The 18,326-nt window shown below is 42.1% G+C and overlaps 1 protein-coding gene across 3 annotated transcripts in view; it reads left to right on the top strand.

Moving 5' to 3' along the window:
* Positions 1–15,950, top strand: part of DYNC2H1 (dynein cytoplasmic 2 heavy chain 1) — a 348,288-nt gene extending 332,338 nt beyond the window's left edge. For 2 of the 3 annotated variants that reach the window (XM_049614182.1, XM_049614176.1), the window contains exon 89: positions 15,174–15,950. In XM_049614182.1, coding sequence (XP_049470139.1) covers positions 15,174–15,332 — 159 coding nt within the window. In that variant the 3' untranslated portion in view covers positions 15,333–15,950. The remainder of the gene's footprint in view (positions 1–15,173) is intronic. The other variant, XR_007454148.1, reaches the window with a different exon arrangement.
* Positions 15,951–18,326: the final 2,376 nt, after the last annotated feature.

The raw sequence follows: 18,326 nt of genomic DNA, 5'->3' as shown, positions 1-18,326 counted from the left end.
AACAAACTAGTGAACAAAATGACAGTTGAATTCCTATCAATAATTAAGTGTAAATGGTCTGAATGCTCCAATCAGTAAACACAAGGTGACCTAACGGATAAAAATACAGGACCCACCTGTATCCTGCCTACAAGAGACTCACTTGCGGACCTAGAGACACAGGCTAAAAGTGAAAGATGTAGCGTGCAAATAGAGTGGAGGGGGGAAAAAGCCAGGGTAACAATACTTACACAAAATAGACTTTAAAACAGACTGTAACAAGAGGGGCACCTGGGTGACTCAGGTAGGGTTATAAGTTCGAGCCCCACTTTCGGGGTCAGTGCTGACAGCTCAGAGCCTGGCGTCTGCTTTGGATGCTGTGTCTCCCTCTCTGCCCCTCCCCTGCTCATGCTCTTTCAAAATAAACATTTAAAAACATTGAAATATAAAACCGACTGTAACAAGAGACAAAGAAGGGCATCACGTAATGGTAAAAGGGGTCAGTCGATCAAGATTATGTAACAATTGTATTTATGCATCCAACATTGGAGCACCTAAATACATAAAACAAATATTAATAGAGAGACATTGATAGTAATACAGTAATAGTAGGGGACTTTAACATCCACTTATGTCAGTGGAGAGGTCATACTTGCAGAAAATCAGGTGCATGATGAGCACTGAGTCATGTATGGAATTGTTGAATCACAATATTGTACACCTGAAATTAGTATAACACAGTTTGTTAACTGTACTGGAATTGAAATAAAGAATAATGGTAAAATTTTAAAAAATAAAACACAATTGTCCAAATTCTTTGGAACACAGGAAAAGCAGTTGTAAGATGGAAATACCTATGTATTCAGGCCTACGTCAAGAAACAAGAAAAATTTCAAATAAACAACCTAACCTTGAACCTAAAAGAGCTAGAAAAAGAAGAACAAACAAAACCCAAAAGCAGCATGAGGAAGGAAATAAAAAGATTAGAGCAGAAATAAGTGATATAGAAACTAAAAAAATTTTAAAAGTTCAACAAAATTGATAAATCTCTAGCCAGACTCAGCAAACAACCAAGAAATACAAGCAGTTGCCAGAAAATACTGTGAAAAATTATACACCAACAAATTGGAACTGAGAAGAAATAGATAAATCCCTAGAAACGTAGGAACTTACAAAACTGAACCAGGAAGAAACAGGAAATTTGAACAGACTAATTACCAGCAATGAAATGGAATCAGTAATCAAACTCCCAACAAACAAAAGTTGAGGGCCAGATGGCTTCCCAAGGCAATTCTACCAAACGTTTAAAGAAAAGTTAATACCTATTTTGGTCAAACTATTCAAAAAAAATAGAAAAAGATGGAAAATTTCCAAATTCATTCTACCAGGCCAGCATTACCCTGATAGCAAAACCAGATAAAGACTTCCCTAGAAAAGAGAACTATAGGCTAATGTCTCTTATGAATATGGTTGCAAATATTCTTAATAAAATACTAGCAAACCAAATTCAACAGTACACTAAAAAAAATCATTCACCACAATGAAGTCAGATATATTTCCATAATGAAGGCAAGGGTGGTTTGTCATTTGCAAATCAGTCAACATGATACATCACATCAGTAAGAGAAATGATAAAGAAAAACAGGCTTTCAGTAGTTGCAGAAAAAGCATTTGACAGAATACAACTTCGATTCATGATAAAAGGCCTCAACCAAGTAGCTTTAGAGGGAACCTAGCTCCCTGTAATAAAGGCCATGTATGAAAAACTGACAGTGAACATCATACTAAATGGTGAAAACCTGAGAGCTTTTCCCAAGACAAGGTTGTCCACTCTCACCACTTTTATACAGCATAGTACTGGAAGTCCCAGAGGCAGCAGTGAGACAACAAAAATCAAAGTCATCCTAATCGGTGAGGAAGAAGTCACACTTTCATCATTTGCAGGTCGTGACATGATGTCATAGGGATAACTGTAAACAGTCCACCCAAAAACTACTTAGAACTGATAAATGAATTCAGTAAAGTCACAGAATACAAATCAATATACAGAAATCCATCGCATTGCATCAGGGAAATGCAAATCAAAACCACAATGAGATATGACTTCCTACCTTGTCAGAATGGCTAAAATCGACAACACAAACAAGATTCGCAAGGGTGTGGAGAAAAAGCAACCTTAGTTCAGTGTTGGTGGGAATGCAAACTGGTGCAGCCACTGTGGAAAACAGTATGAGGTTCCTCAAAAAGTTAAAAGAGAAAGAACTACTGTACAATCCAGTAATCACACTCATGAGTATTTACCAAAAAATGCAAAAACTAATTCAAAGGGATACATACATCCCTCTGTTTATAGCATCATTATTTATAACAGGCAAATTATGGAAGCAGCCCAAGTGTCCATGGATAGATGAATGAATAAAGAAGATGCAGGGTGTTTGTGTGTGTGGGGGGGGGGGGCGGGGGGTGCCATTGAATATTACTCAGCCATAAAAAAGAATTCTTGCCATTTTCAACAACATGGATGGAGCTAGAGAGCATTACGCTAAGTGAAATAAGCCAAAGAAAGACAAATGGGATATGATTTCACTCATGTGGAATTAAGAAACAAAACAAATGAGCAAAGGTATTTAAAAAAGAGAGGAAGAGACAAGCCAGGAAACAGGCTCTATATTAACTCTCAGGAACACACTGAAGGTTCCTACGGGTCAGGAAAGGGTATTGGTGGGGGGGATGGGGAAACAGGTAACAGGGATTAAGGAGTGCACCTGCTGTGAGGACCACTGAGTGATGTATGGAATTGTTCAATCATTACATTGTACACCTGAAACTAATATAACACTGTATGTTTACTATATTGGAATTAAAATTTTAAAAAGAATTCCATTGCATTTCTGTACACTGATAATGAAGCAGCCGAAAGCAAAAATAAGAAACCGATCCCGTTTACATTTGCAGCCCATAATAAGATAACTAAGAATAAACGTAACCCAAGAGGTAGAAGACTTACACTCTGAAAACATCAAACATTGATGAAAGAAACTGAAGACGACACAAAGCAACCAACACAGTCCGTGCACATGGGTGGGAAGAGCAAAATGTTGTTAAAATGTGTGTACTGTCCAAAGCAATTTACATATTTAATGCAATCCCTAACAACATATCAACAACATTTTTCATGGAACTAGAATAAACAATCCTAAAATACATATAAAACCAGAAAACAAAAAAGCCATACAATCTGAAAAACAAAACTGGAGGTATCACAATTTCAGACCTAATGGTATGTTGCAAAACTATAGTAATCAAAACCATATGGTCCTGTCACAACAATAGACATATTGATCAATGGCACAGAATAGCAGGCCCCAAAGTAAAACCACATTTACATGGTCAGTTAATTTATGACAAAGGAGCCAAGAATATGCAACGGGAAGAAATCTCTTCAACAAATGGTGTTGGGAAAACTGGACAGCAAGATGCAAAAGAATGAAAGTGGGCCATTGTCTTACACCGTACACAAAAATAAACTCAAAATGGGTTAAAGACATAAATGTGAGACGGGAAACCATGAAAATCATGGAAGAGAACACAGGCAGCAATTTTCCTGACCTTGGTCACTACAGTTACTTACTAGGTTTGTCTCTTGAGCCAAGGGAAACAAAAGCAAAAATAAAGTATCGGGACTACATCAAAATAAAAAGCTTCTTTCTGCACAACAAAGGAAACCACCAGCACAACTGAAAGACAGCCTACTGAATGGGAGAAGATATTTGCAAATGACATATCCAATAAAGGGTTAGTATCCAAAATATATAAAGAACTTGTACCACTCAACACACACAAAAATCCAATTTAAAAACGGGCAGAAAACATAACAGACATTTCTCCAAAGGAGACATACAGATGACCAACAGACATTTGAAAAGATGCTCACCATCACTCATCATCAGGGAAATACAAATCAAAACCACCGTCCGATATCCCTTCACATCTGTCAGAATGGCAAAAATAAAAAACACAAGAAACAGCAAGTGGTGTTAAGGATATGGAGAAAAAGTCTTATGCCCTGCTGGCAGGAATGGAAGTTGATACAGCTACTGTGGAAGACAGTAAGGAAGTTCCTTAAAAATTTAAAAATAGAACTACTTTGGAATCTAGTAATTGCACTACTGGGTATTTACCCAAAGAATATGAAGACTCTCTAAGTGAAATAAGTCATACAGAGAAAGACCGATACCATATGTTTTCACTCCTGTGTGGATCCTGAGAAACTTAACAGAAGACCATGGGGGCAGGGAAGGGAAAAAAAAAAAAAAAAGAAAACTCTAATGCAAAAAGATAACATGCACCCCAGTGTTGTCTACAGTAGCCAAGATATGGAAGCAACGCAAATGTCCATCGATAGTTGACTGGATAAAGACGTGGAGTACACACACACACTGGAATATTACTCACCAGTAAAAATGAACAAAATCCTGCCATTTGCAAGGACACGGATGGAACATGAGAATACAATACTTAAAGTGAAATAAGCAAGTCAGAGAAGGACAAATACCATATGATCTCATTCATATGTAGAATTTAAGAAACAAAACAAATGAACAAAGAAAAAAAAGAGAAAAACCAAAAAACATTCTTAACTATAGAGAACAAACTGGCACTTAATAGAAGGAAGGTCAGTGCAAGAATGGGTGAGACAGGTCACAGGGAGTTAGATTACACTTATCTTGATGAGCACTGAGTAACAAGTAATATATAGAACTGTGGAATCACTATACTGTATATTTGAAACTTATGTAACACTCTAGGTTAACTATGCTGCAATTAAAAATAAATAAATTTAAAAAGAAAATCCCATTTACAATTGCACCAAAAATAATAAAATACATAGGAATAAACTTAAATAAGGAGGTGAAAGACCTATAGTCTACAAACTGTATAACATTAAGTAAACCGAAGATGACACAATTTGAAACATATTCCATTCCTAATGTGTGAAATGTGTAAAAGTATTGTTAAATGTGCATCTTACTGAAAGGATTCAATGCAGTCCTTATTAAGATACCAACATTTTTCACCTATCTAGAATAAATAGTACTAAAATTTGTGTGGAACCCCAGCAGACTCCGAACAGCTGAAGCTCTGTCGAGAAAGAACAAGTCTGGAGGCATCACAATCCCAGATTTCAAAGTATAATATGAATCTTTAGTAATCACAACAGTATCGTACCGGCCCCAAAATAGACACATAGATCAATGGAACAGATTAGAGAACCAGAAATAAACCCGTGCTTATACGGTCAGGGAATAGACAGCAAGAGAAGCAGTAATGCACAATGTGGCAAAAACATCTCTTCAACAAATGGTGCTGGGAAAACGGGACAGCGACATGCAGAAGAATGAACCTGGACCACCTTCTTACACAGCACACAAAAATAAACTCAAAACGGATCAAAGACCTAAATGTGAGACAAACCATAAAACTCCTAGCAGCAAATACAGGCAGTAATTTCTTTGACATCAGCTGTTGAAACATTTTTCTAGATGTGTCTTATGAGGCTAGGGAAACAAAAGCAAATTATGCCAGAAATAAAAAGCTTTTGCATGGTGAAAGAAACCTCTACCAAATGAAAAGGTGGTCTACTAAATGATACATCCAATAAGTATATGAAGAATATATGAAGAATTTATTCAATTCCAGAGCAAAAGAAACAAATAATCCTATTGAAGATGGGCAGAAGACATGAACAGACATTTCTCCAGACATCCAGATGGCCAACAGACACGTGAAAAGATGCTCAACATCACCCACCCTCAGGGAAATCCAAATCAACACTATGAAGAGGTATCACCTCATACCTGTCAGGATGGCTAAAGCCAACAACACACAAAACAACACGTGCTGGCAAGGATATGGAGAAGTTGTTAGTCTCAAGCACTGCTGGTAGGAATGTAAGTTGATGCAGTCACTGTGGAAGACAGTATGGGGCTTCCTGAAAGTAGTAAGAATGGAACTACCCTACGATCCAGTAATTCATCTACTGGGTATGAAAACACCAATTCAAAAAAGGTACATGCACCCCTATGTTCATTGCAGCATTATGTACAACAGCCAAGATAATGGATGCAACCAAGCGTTCACCCACAGACAAATAGAGAAGACGTGTATGGTATACAACGGAGTATTAGTCATAAAAAAGAATGACATCTTGCCATTTGTGACAACATGGATGGACCTATAGGGTATAATGCTAATTTCAAGAAGTCAGAGAAAGACAAAGGCCATATGATTTCACATCTATGAGGAATCTAAAAAATAAAAGACACACGTAAACACAAAACAGAAACAGACCCAAAACTACAGAGAACAAACAGGGCTGTCAGAGGGCAGGGCCGGGAGGGGGGGTGGGTGGAGGGAGGGGGAGGTGCAGGCTTGCAGTTATTGGATGAATACATCACGGGAATGACAGGCACAGCACAGGGAATGTAATCAGCGGAGTTTGCATGGGGACAGGGGCAGCCACACTGTGGTGACCCACTGGAACGTATAGACTTGTCCAATCACATGCTGTACCCCTGACACTGATGAAAAACGGCCTGTCAGCTACACTTCACTAAAAAATGAAGGAAGGCTGAGACCACATATGACAAGGCATATAACCACTCCCGGGGTTCACAGCACGTATGGCCAGCAGGGTTTAGAACAGGACTGTGGTAAGGTGTGACGCAAGTCAGTCTGGCTCTAAGAGGATGGATGTGGTCACAGCATGGAACACACAACCCCTTTCATCACAGGCCTGCGGGTCTGGTCAGTTAGCAGTTTTCCTGGTTGGCTGGTGAAGTAACTGGCCATCCGGTGAATTAAGTGATTGTTCATGAGCCCCACAATGGGAGTGCTAGTGTCAACTATAACAATTAGCGTTTATTTGTACTGATTACGTGCCAGGCACGTATGTGTGAAATACAGAATATGTAGGCCTTCCAAGAAAGTCTGAGATAGGATTTTCATCTCCATTGTAAGCAAAATGGAAGCTTCAAAGATTGTGCATTGTGACCTGGACAGCGTGCTAAGCCATCAGGCAGTTAACGTTCAACCCGGGGCGCTGTCTACTTCTCGGGCCCAGGCCCAGACTGCTGAGCGGTGTGAGCCCGCACGGCCCCGCTGTGCAGCTCATGGCCATTGGACCTGTGCGTGATTTTTCTGTGGTTACTGTGGCCGACAACTGAGAACGGTAGTTATGATGTGAGAAAATTATATCAAGTTCAGATCTCAGTATCCACGAATAAAATCTAGGGGGAGACATCCCTGCCTGCTGACGTGGATCTCATCTGCTTTCAGACAAGAGCAGACTTGAGGAGCTGCATCAGAAACCACAGGACTCAAACTCTCCAACTTCTGTTTGACAGAAGCAATACTTTGTCGAAGAAAAAAAAATTTAGGGCAGCTGTAGATTTTTTAAAATGTTTTACAGAATTTAGGGGGGAAAGAACATTAACATTTAGTGCATTTTTACTAGGAGAGAAGGAGCCAGCATAATGAAAGGAAGCGTCACATCAATTTACATAAGCCGGTAAAAAAATTTACTTTTTCATTTACTCTTAAAGTTACTCTATGGCAGGGGTGCCTGGGTGGCTCAGTCAGTTCAGTGTCCGACTTCAGCTCAGTTCATGATTTCATGGTTCGTGAGTTCGAGCCCCACATTGGGCTCTGTGCTAATAACTCGGAGCCTGGAGCCTGCTTCAGATTCTGTGTCTCCCTCTCTCTCTGCCCCTCCTCCACTCACACTCTTTCTCTCTCTGTCTCTCAAAAATAAATAAACATTAAAAAAATGTTTTTAAAAGCTAGTTTATGGCAGAAGTCTACAGTCCTCTGATAAACTCAGAGGAGATAAGCAGTTCAAAACTTTGGTGACTCTTCCTCTTTGGATCAGAAGGTTCCTTCCCAGTTGTTTCCACCTTATCTGCCCCCTGACGGCCCTGGGTAGCTCCATTCCTGCAGGAGTGTGGCCAGCCCTGCTATGAAGCACACGGCCCCTCTGCTGTCTCTAGAACATTTTAGATTGCCAGAGCTTGTTATGTTCCAGCATGCGGTACCAGCTGAAGGGTAAGAGCAAGAGATTCTCCCGATTTTACTGGGGGAGGGGCTCTACCATTCTTCTGTTATAAAGGCAATGCACTTTGCCAATTAATGTTAGAATTAGGAATTCTCAAGAGCAATTATAAATAAAATACACATGAAGCTCTTTTCCTTGTTTTCCTATGCACATGATCTGTGTGCACTAAGGTGACGCTGTTCATTTACACACTCACTCATGCACAATGTCATTTACACACTCATTCACAATGAAGATTCTTAACATTGCTGCAGTTCTAGCTCAGGAGTTCGGGTTGAAATAATCTACATGCAAAGTGGGATTATCTGAGGGGGTTTTACCCGAAAAAATACTTGCTTTCTCTAAAGCATTTCCCAAAACTGTTGTATACGACGTTATTCCATGGTTCTCAAGAAACCCTATTCAGTGCAAATTTAATAAACACAGCGTTGTCTGCTTGCCCTTAAAGATTCATTACATATTTGAGAATATCAGCAGATACCACCACAGACAGTTCAACTTCAGAAACAGCCTTCCTAGGGACTAAAACGGGACTCTGTGCACTGCTCACAAAAACAGTCTTTGTATTAGTTTTATATAAAAATATTATCACCTTGTGTGTCAGTAGATGTATGCTCAAAGCTCTGTCTTGTATGCACCCTGGTTTAAAATAATAAATATTAATATATTTTCTATGTGATGTTTTTCTCTGTTAGGGACTTGCTGTGAAAACTGTATTATTAGCATTATATTATTGAAATATATGAAGAAAGTATTTCTCTGTCAAAGTACATTTTAGTCTTGACCAAACAGCATCTTTCATGGTACTCACTGCTGGCAAGTTGTCCGTTTCCTGTTTTGAAATATTGTTCTGAAGTTAGATCGCTAAATCGTGCCACTTTCATGTACATTAAAGCTGATTTTCTAGTATCTTCTTTTCTAAAAAAAAAAAAATAAAAAAGTATGTTTTAAAATAAGTTAGTTGGGTTTATGCATCAACTGATGAGAAGTATTATAAAACCCTGGCTCAGTGGTAAAGGATGCAACTCTTGACCTCAGGGTTGGGGGTTTGAGCCCCACATTGGTCATGGAGATTACTTAAAAACAAAATATTTACCAAAAAAAAATATAATAAAACATATTAGCCAAATACTTAAAACGTAATCAAGCTAGATCATTTTGTTTTCTGGTGTTTTCTCATTTTGTTTTCTTTGGTTTGTTGGTGAAGTTGTTTGCTCATATCTTCATTTGCCTTTTGTGAAACGAATTGTCTTACTTCAAATACTAGCCTGCTGCCTGCTGTTCGTAACACATGCACACTTCTGACTTACTCTCCGGAGCTCAGAAAGGAGTATGAAATCCAAATTTTAGCCTCATTATGGAACTGAAAAAGTGGACCAGATTCTATTTTAATAAAGTAGGATATATGAGGATATTAACCACTTTAAGAACAACATACAGGTTTTTAATTACTAAATTTTAGTAATGTCTAACTGCTTTGTGTTCATGGCCTGTAACATTGTAAGGCTTCCTAATGAGTCTTCTTGTTTGCATTCGTTTGTGTGTTTGTTAATAGCACTCAGCGAGTTTATTAATAGTATTTAGTACAATTTTAGTTTCGTGCAAATGTTTCTTACCTAAGCTTGTCTGTTACTAGAAACATATTAAAGTGGGATTTGGGTCATAAGAATTTGATTCAGCTAAACGATATCGACGGGGCTTCTGTCTGCACAAGGTACTGTGCTAACAGCAGAAATGCCAAAGGACTTAGCTGTGCTCCTGTGACCTGAGAGCAAGTCCATTTCGCTTCTTCACAGGTTCTAATGATTACCAGGAAAGAGAGGTTGAGAAATGACCGGCAAAGTTGTAGGAAGCAACAGTGGGCCTGGGTGAGACAGGTGACGGGGCTCAGGAAATGCTTGCCCTGATGAGCACAGAGAGCTGCTCACAGTCGTCAACTCCTATCGTGCACAGGAAGGAGAACGCTGTGTGCCACATACACTTGAATAAAAAATGCCAGCAAACAAGTACGACAAAGAACTTAGGAGACAACAGTGCTGCTTTGCTTTGAAAACACGGTACAAGGGCGCCCAGTGGCTCTGTCGGTTACGTGTCCGACTTTTGAGTTCCCCTCGGGAGTCCTGATGTCATGGTTCATAAGTTTGAGTCCTACGTTGCGCTCTGCACTGAGAGTGCAGAGACGGCTGGGGACTCTCTCTCTCTCTCCTTCTCTCTGCTCCTTCCCGTGTGTGTGCGCTTGCTCTTTCTCTCTCAAACAATTAAAAAGACAAAACAAAACACTGTAGGTTTTGGTAGCAAGATTTGTACCCCCACGTTACAACAAAAACCAAGCAAGAGTGGAAGGATTTGGAAATATATGCAAAAACTAGAAAATCAATAGTGAACATGCAAAATATCAGCTCTGCATTACTGTTAAGTCCTAATTTAAAGACAAAATCACTTGGCATCACAGCTAAGAGGAAGGACTAGCATGGTGACGTTTCAGTATGCCGTTTCTATTTTCATGTCTCCCATCAAAGTGATGGCCAGCAAAGCAAGTGTCAGGTGACAGAGATAATTTAAGACCCTTCTGAGGTCTGTAAACAGGTATTCATAGATGTAGATCATTTCATCCCAAGAATATACAGTGTGTGTGTGCTCTCTGCTGAGGGATGTGACAGTACAGGCCTGCACTAGGTTACTAGATTCAGGAGTGGCTACGGAGTCGTGAAAATTACAGAAGCTTCTGGAACCTGAAGCTCTGCCATGGAAGCAGAATTGGAGAAGAGGGAAGAGCTTAGGCACCAGCTGATAATGGTGAAAATTCTCTCAGCTCCAAATCCTGTATTTTCTCTGAGGTGCAAGTGAGGATTCATTTTCTTCCTTAATCTTTGTAAGTTTAACATATCCCAGAGTAATACATTATTTTGATTTTCCAAAATACTCATTTTCCCAAAAGTTGCAGTCTGTATGTTTGATGAATATAGTGTTTCCTAAGCTGAATTTTAAGCTTCAAATATTATTTTTCTCTTTATTTGGCTATATACTAAAATGCTTAGGCTCTATAATTCTAAGCATGACATTAGCATATAAAATGCTGTTAAGTGAAATGGATAAAAACCGACAGAATCACCAATACAAAAAGAGAAAAATGAGATGCAGGGCAGATGGTCTCTTTATGTATCTGCGCAATGATTCTCCATAGAGAATGGGTTTTGTTCTGTGCAAATCAGGTTAAGATTTAGGCAAGTTACGAGTGAATGAGCTTTCAAAGGGACTTAACTGATATAGATCAAGTACCAGAAGAGGCAGAGGTTGAGGCAGCATCTGTGTAAGCGGGAGGCGGGGGGCATATTGGAAAAGATAATCAAAATTTCATATAATTCCCTCTTATCCTTAAAAATAGAGTGTGTGTTGTAAATTTTTCCAGGTAGGAAAAAGTATTTTTGTTTCTCTCTGTCCTAACACCGTTCACGACATGTAGTAGAAGCTAAAAAGCTACGTTTTTTTTTTTTTTTTTTTTGTCTGGTTCATCTGAGAATTGGTAGGGAATTAAAAAAAATGATTTGTATATGTAGCCCAAAGAATTAGAGATATGTGGATAAATGCTTTATATTTGAATTATTTCATGTACCGTTGAGTCCTTTCAACATCCTATTAGGTGGACAAGTACCCTTGAGAAATAGAGAAACTGGTGCTCAGAGAGGCCAGGTACTCCAGAGCCTGAAGCCGATTCCTTTTCCATTGTCCTGTGTCTTCTCTTCTGAAAGCGACGAAAGAACACAGTGCCCTGGTGCCAGTGTTCATGTGGCAGACCTTTCTCCGGCTGACTGCGGCTCCTTACCACGGTGCAGCCTCCCTGGGTTTCCCATTCTCCATGTGTCAAATTCTAGAATGAGTCCAGCTTTTCCCCTTAAGTCTCATTTCAAGTCTAAGAAGTAATCATTAGTGGAATAAAATTGTATATCAACTCAAAAAGCACATTAATCCAAAATTGGAATTGGAAATTCCATGAACTCGTGATATTTCTCTTTAGAAAATATGTGCTTCTAAGCCCCCATCACAGAATAATCCTAGAGGGGGGTGAGAAGGCGTTCCCATGTCACAATCCCTGCCGCCACTTCCCATTAAAGGAATCTCAAGGATCCTCACAATCACGACTCATCGAATTTCTGAGACAGCAGATGTACAAGATGGTCTATCACCCACTGACATACCAGAAAGCAAGAAAGCTGAAGATGACCTGACACATAGCAAAAAACAAACAATAAATACTCAAGAGCCAATTTAAAGAACTCCCCCTGTGCAGAGATTGACAGTTTTAGTAGCAATGCGATAATAGCGGCACCGATGGAAACCCACCAGGTGTGCTGAAATCCACCAATTCGCCGTAATACTTTTAAGGAAGGAGGAGGTCATTAATCACCTTTACAGCATACTAGGGAACAAATTTACTTGGAAAGCACATAAACAGAGGGAACTTAGGGGCATTTCTTCGGCCTTTTCTAAGTGAATGATGCCTCATGATGATCCAAAGATTGGTAATGGGAGTTTCTCCTTGTATATCCCTGTCTGCCTAGAAGTGAAGAAGGGTTAGTGGAATTAGATTCCTGTTGTGTGAATTTGGTGTGATAGAATCTCGTGGCTCCTCATATCTAAAGAGAGACCCAAATACTGCGTGCCTACTTGTGAAAGCATACAGTGCCACCTTTGCAGGGTTTGTGCCAAAAATTCAATCTGAATCCAAACTCACCTCCAGATCCAGTTCCCAGGAATCCAGGGAATGGAAGAACGTGATGCCATGGGAATGGAACCAACCAGGGTGTGGTTTCTTCAGCAAATAAACTTCAAGGAAAACAGGAGCAAAAACCTATAAATTTAGGAGAACTAAGAGACCTATCAACAAACTGCAGCATGTGGGCTTTATTTGAATTATGGTTCCAGCAACAACAAAAACTTAGAACTAGGTGGATAATGGAGAGAAGAGGACATTAAGGAAGTACTGTTGGGAGAGGATCTGAGATGGTGACATGGGAAAAGACCCTGACTCCCCTCCTTCACAGACACACATGGAGTCAACACCGATGCACTGGGCCAACCGAGCAATGTCTCTGCAGGACAGAGGATAGAAGGACCATGGAGAGAAGAGCAGGGGGGACCAAGCCCCGTCCCCACCGCCATCCACACCTGGAGGGCCAGCCCTGAGAGATGCTGAGCAGATTGGTCTACCCTGGGGCACAGGAACGAGAGCTGTCATTTGATAGGGCAGCTATGATTTAAAGGATCCAGGCCTGCAGTGTCTGCCTAATAGCAGGAGATGCATGGACCTCTCTTGTGGATTGGGGGGAGGGGAGCTGGCTGGAGCCACTGTAACGTTCCCCTTCCACATTGACAGCGCAGATGGGCACAGGCTATGGGGGCCCTGGCTAGCCAGCTGCTGTAGCGAGTCCCAGATCCCCAGCCTCCACCAGCCCCAGCCGTCCCAAGATGGCCCTACCATGGCACACAACAGGACATGCTCTGGCAACACCCATCATGGCTCCAGATGTCTTGCCAAGGTACACAGGTACCCACTTCAGCTCCGCATGACTCAGCAGGCAACCCTTGTGTGAGACACCCTGGGGTCTTCCAGCCCCTCCCTGATTCAGCAGCACCTGCCCTGCCAGGAGCCCCCAGCCAGGTTACCTTCAGCTCCAGCCGTGCCATCAGGGGGATACTGGTGAGAGATGCCCCAGGACCCCAGGCTACAGTCCACCTCCACATAGTCCACCAGAGCCACCAGGTACATGCAGTCTACCCACGGAACATGCCCACGGAGGCCTTTCTTTTGAAGACTTCTAAAAGCTTTCCATGTAACCCATAGGAAGTGAGACAAAATGAGGCGACAGAGGAATACATTTCAAATGAAAGAAGACATATCTGCAAGAAGAACTAAACAAATAATCACAAAGCTGGTGTGAAGGTTCAAAGAGCTAGTAAACTCAATCACATGTAGAAAATTAGTTAAGGGACTCACAAAATAGATGAGACAGCGCGTGTCCTTTGGGAGTGCGCGTGAACTGGAGCGACCATCAAGCTGATACAGAACGCTCTCTGCATGTGTTGTTTCAACCCAGAACGTGGATCGTGTGACTCATCGATGAGACCCAGAAGATGAACGCGATGCCACCGCAGCCCCCCTCTCAGCTTCAGCACCTGTCCCCGCACAGAATCCGGGTCCGGCCCACAGTGCCACGTTCAGGTACCTTTTTCGTCTGGGCCCGTGGGGGTCCCCCTCTCAGCCTTGGCTCTCTGGTGACTTTCCCCCCATGCCGGGCAGGAGGGCACGTTTGCCACAGGTGGACTTCTGGAGATGGTGGGCCTCAGGGCCACAGCAGCCCCACAGTGTGAGGGGCTCACCATGACGCTTTCCAAGTGATGACGTCCCTTCATCATCTCGTTTGCATGGCCGAGACCAGAGAGCCCAGATGGCAGTATGTTTAGGGAGTTCTCCAACTCACAGTCACCGGAGACCAAAATCTATAGTAAAAAGACAAAACACACACCGAGGAAGAACTCCAGCCTAACACTAAAGAATGCCGTCAGTCCCGCAAGAGGACAGCCCTGGGGGCAACAGAGAATGACAAAAACAACCAGCACATAATTAACAAAATGGCAGTAATCTGGGCCCCTGGGTGGCTGATTTGATTGAGCGTCCAGTTCCTGATCGCATCTCAGGTCATGATCTCACATCACAGTTCATGCATTCAAGCCCTACATCGGGCTCAGTGCCAACAACGTGGCCCCTGCTCGGGATTCTCCCCCGAGCCCACCCCCCCTTCACCTCTGCCCCTCCGCTGCTCTCGCTCTCTCTCTGCTCCTCCCTCACTTAACTACCCTTGCCCTGCTCATGCTGCTCTCTAAATAAGTCAACCAATTTAAAAATAAAAGCACATTTGTAAATGATTGTTACAGCTGGATCATGGGGTTTATGATGCTAGTGTTAAAACATTTCCTAATATATTAAATCTTATTATTTGGGAGAGTTTTCTTTGCTTCTCTACTGCTCTGCTTCAAAATAGTATATTGCCATATTTTAAAACAAAGTCATTCTTTTTTGCAGGGTGCATACGGTCCCTATTCCCCTGATGAGTGCATATCTTTGCCTGTTTACACGAGTGCTGAGAGGGATCGTGTGGTGACCAACATTGACGTTCCGTGTGGGGGCAGCCCGGACCGGTGGATTCAGTGTGGAGCTGCTTTGTTTCTAAAAAATCAGTAGAGTGTAACGACAGTAAAAGCTGTATTAGCAAAAAAAGAAACATTTGCTACTTTAAACTTTGAATAAGTATGTGGCCAGTCTGCATTTAAAATGTTCAAAAAATTATCACATTGCTAAGTACCTTTTGTTACAGATCTCCTTGGGTTGTGTAGTGGGTCATGACAGACCACGCAACTTTCAAGCGATAGTTTAATGGAGTTAATGTTAAATGGAGTATTCCCTTCATAACATTAAATATTTTTGTGAAGCAGTTCAGGTTTCCAGGGGCTCAAAAATTTATGTATGTAAGAGGTTGAAAATGGTGTACTTAAGGAATCAGTAATTAATTCTTTGGCTGTTTTTTGTATCCTAATTTGTGTTAATAAAATAGAAGACCAGTTTTTCATTTAAACACTTAAAAATATATTCTATTTTAGTTAAAATACACAGCATCTCGGAGTAATCCAGGAGAAATGGGGCACGACGGCAGAGAGGGCAGGAGGAAAATTTTATAAATGGACCAAGTAAACAATGAGAAGTTACAATTTCTCACATATGTGGCCGTTTACCAGCTGTTTCTATGAAACAGGAAAATTCTACAATGTCTGGAAGCTTCAATAAATATATTTTATGGTGTAATCTTTGAGTTTCTGAGTGATTTGAATTGAATTCAGAAATGTTAACTACTTTTTTTCTATCACCGTGTGTATGGTCAGATCAGGAGAACAGCCCCAGGATGTCAACAGTGAGCTCACACTAAAGGACGAAGGGAGACGAGGACTGTGAAGGTGGAAGCACCACAGCTGAGGCTGGGCTGCAGGGAGCCCCCGGGCAGAGCCAAGCCCACGCGGCAGCGGGGCCTCCCAGAGCCTGGCTCCCACCTGCTGGAGGAGGTCTGCCCGCCTGGTGGGGGGCGGGGGGGTCATCCAGGGGTTTCCGGTTTCCTGTGACTGCTGCAGCAGGGACCCTTTGGGGACAGGCGAGCCCCCCTGGCGCCCCTAGAAGCACCCTCTCTAACAGAGAAGCAGGACGAGCCTTCCCACTCCTCCATGGTGTTGGAGATCCCAGCCAGCACAACACAGAGGTGAAGGGGCAAAGGCACCCGGAGGAAAGTGCGTTCGGCGAGAAGACGGTGGGCCACAAGCACTTCCTGCCACCAGCCCTGCAAACACATGCACACAGAAATCAGTTTCAAGAGCAGAAACTCAACCTGCCTTAACATGTTTCCAACCAAATATTGTTCAGAGGTTTGATTTTTCTGAGGCTTTCTACTGTCCTTCCAGAAACAGGTGTGGGGATGGAAGTGAGAAAAGGCAACGGACCCCTGCAGTCGCCCCCGATGGTTTCTCCCATTTGACCCGCATGAGCCTCATTCAGTGTGGTCGGCATGACCTGTGGGCTCTGTGTTTCCCATCCTCCTCCTCGGGAAAGTGTGCCCACAGACGAGTCCTGGGAGGAAGGCTGCGCAAGGCCCTGGGGACACGGCCCTGGGGATGCAGAGCCACACTCCGAAGCACCTGAAACCCAGAAGATCACCCCTTGGGCTCCTCATCATGTCGGCATCGGGGAGCAGGAAGTGCACGGCCCACGCCCTGGTTTCTGCCACTTGCTTACGTCCGAACTCAACAAGTGTTTATTCAGTCAATGGTTAAAGCTGCTTCCGGACACCTTAACCATCAGATCTGTCTCTGGATTGTTTTAGATCGTGCCCCCAAATCAAAACCATCCTCAGAGACTGTTGTCCATCGCTAGACACAGCTGAACACTCTCCAGAATTCCCAAGGACATCACAGAGTCACTTAGGGCAGCATCATTGTCCCTGTGTGATCTCTGTGAAAACACAACTACTTTCCCTGGAGCCCTTGAATAAAAAAACTTTGGAAATTAAAAGGATGTTGGAGATGGTCTGGTTGAATTTTTATCTTATTCTTTCCTTATCGTCATACCTTCGTAAATGCTTCACCAACCCTTGCACAGGAGGGAAATTAATTCTCAAAGTTTCATGAAAGAGATGAATTTTGTGCTGGACAATCACGAATCTACATTATAAGGAGAAGAGCATATTCCTGCGAGGGTCCAGAAGCTCCAGCCAGTTCCCTGCCTTAGTGTATCTGGAGCCTTTCCAGATGGCAAGACTGAAAACTTCCCAGTGGATAAATGAACATACTCAAATACTTAAGTGGTTGCTGGAAAGACAAGAAAAAACCAAAGCAGAGGGGGTTGGGGAGGAGAGCCTGTGGGGAGGAGAGTCAAGGCCTCCTAGCTATTCCCTACCTGGAGACACGCCGGTCAATGTTTGGTGTTTACAAAACGGAAGAATGAATATCAACCAGAGTATTATGCTGCAACCATTACCCATTCTGATTATTCTGTGCCCGATTTGTCTTCTCCTCTTTTCCAGTTCCTGAGAACCACCACTAAAGGGATCAAGTCAATAGAAGAAGGTCCAAAGGTAAAAGCAGAGATAAGGAATTTGCTAGGATTCAGCACCATGGGTGGATGATCTTTCCTTTCTCCTCATTTTTAGAGGTGACTTAGGTACTGGTTAGCACGGTGGGGTAAAGAAGAAAGTGTTGTACAGGAAAGCCAAAAGGTAACGAAGACCCCAACTTAATCAAATATTATATTTAGGCTGTTGTCTGATCCCATTATCTTTCTCTGGCTTATTTAAACAAGCCAACAACACCAGTGTGAGTTTGGAGGTTGCCTTTATTTCTACTTGAAATAACCCATAGTTATGAAAACGGGGTTTGTTTGAACAAGAGCGGACTCTGCTATGGTGGTAACATTCTAGGCAATGCTGCTAACTGGTCTGTACTTTTATTTCTTATTCATTTTTTTTACAAATAGACTCTTTAATGATTATTTTAGAGAGAGACAGAGCATGAGCAGGAGAGGGGCAGAGAGGGAGACACAGAATCCGAAGCAGGCTCCAGACTCTGGGTTGTCAGCACAGAGCCTGACATGGGGCTCAGACTCACGAACCATGAGATCATGACCTGAGCCGAAGCCGGA

This window comes from Panthera uncia, chromosome D1, assembly GCF_023721935.1.
Source record: "Panthera uncia isolate 11264 chromosome D1, Puncia_PCG_1.0, whole genome shotgun sequence".
In the NCBI taxonomy this organism is placed as follows: domain Eukaryota; kingdom Metazoa; phylum Chordata; class Mammalia; order Carnivora; family Felidae; genus Panthera; species Panthera uncia.
This window is presented reverse-complemented; position numbering and strand designations above follow the sequence as displayed.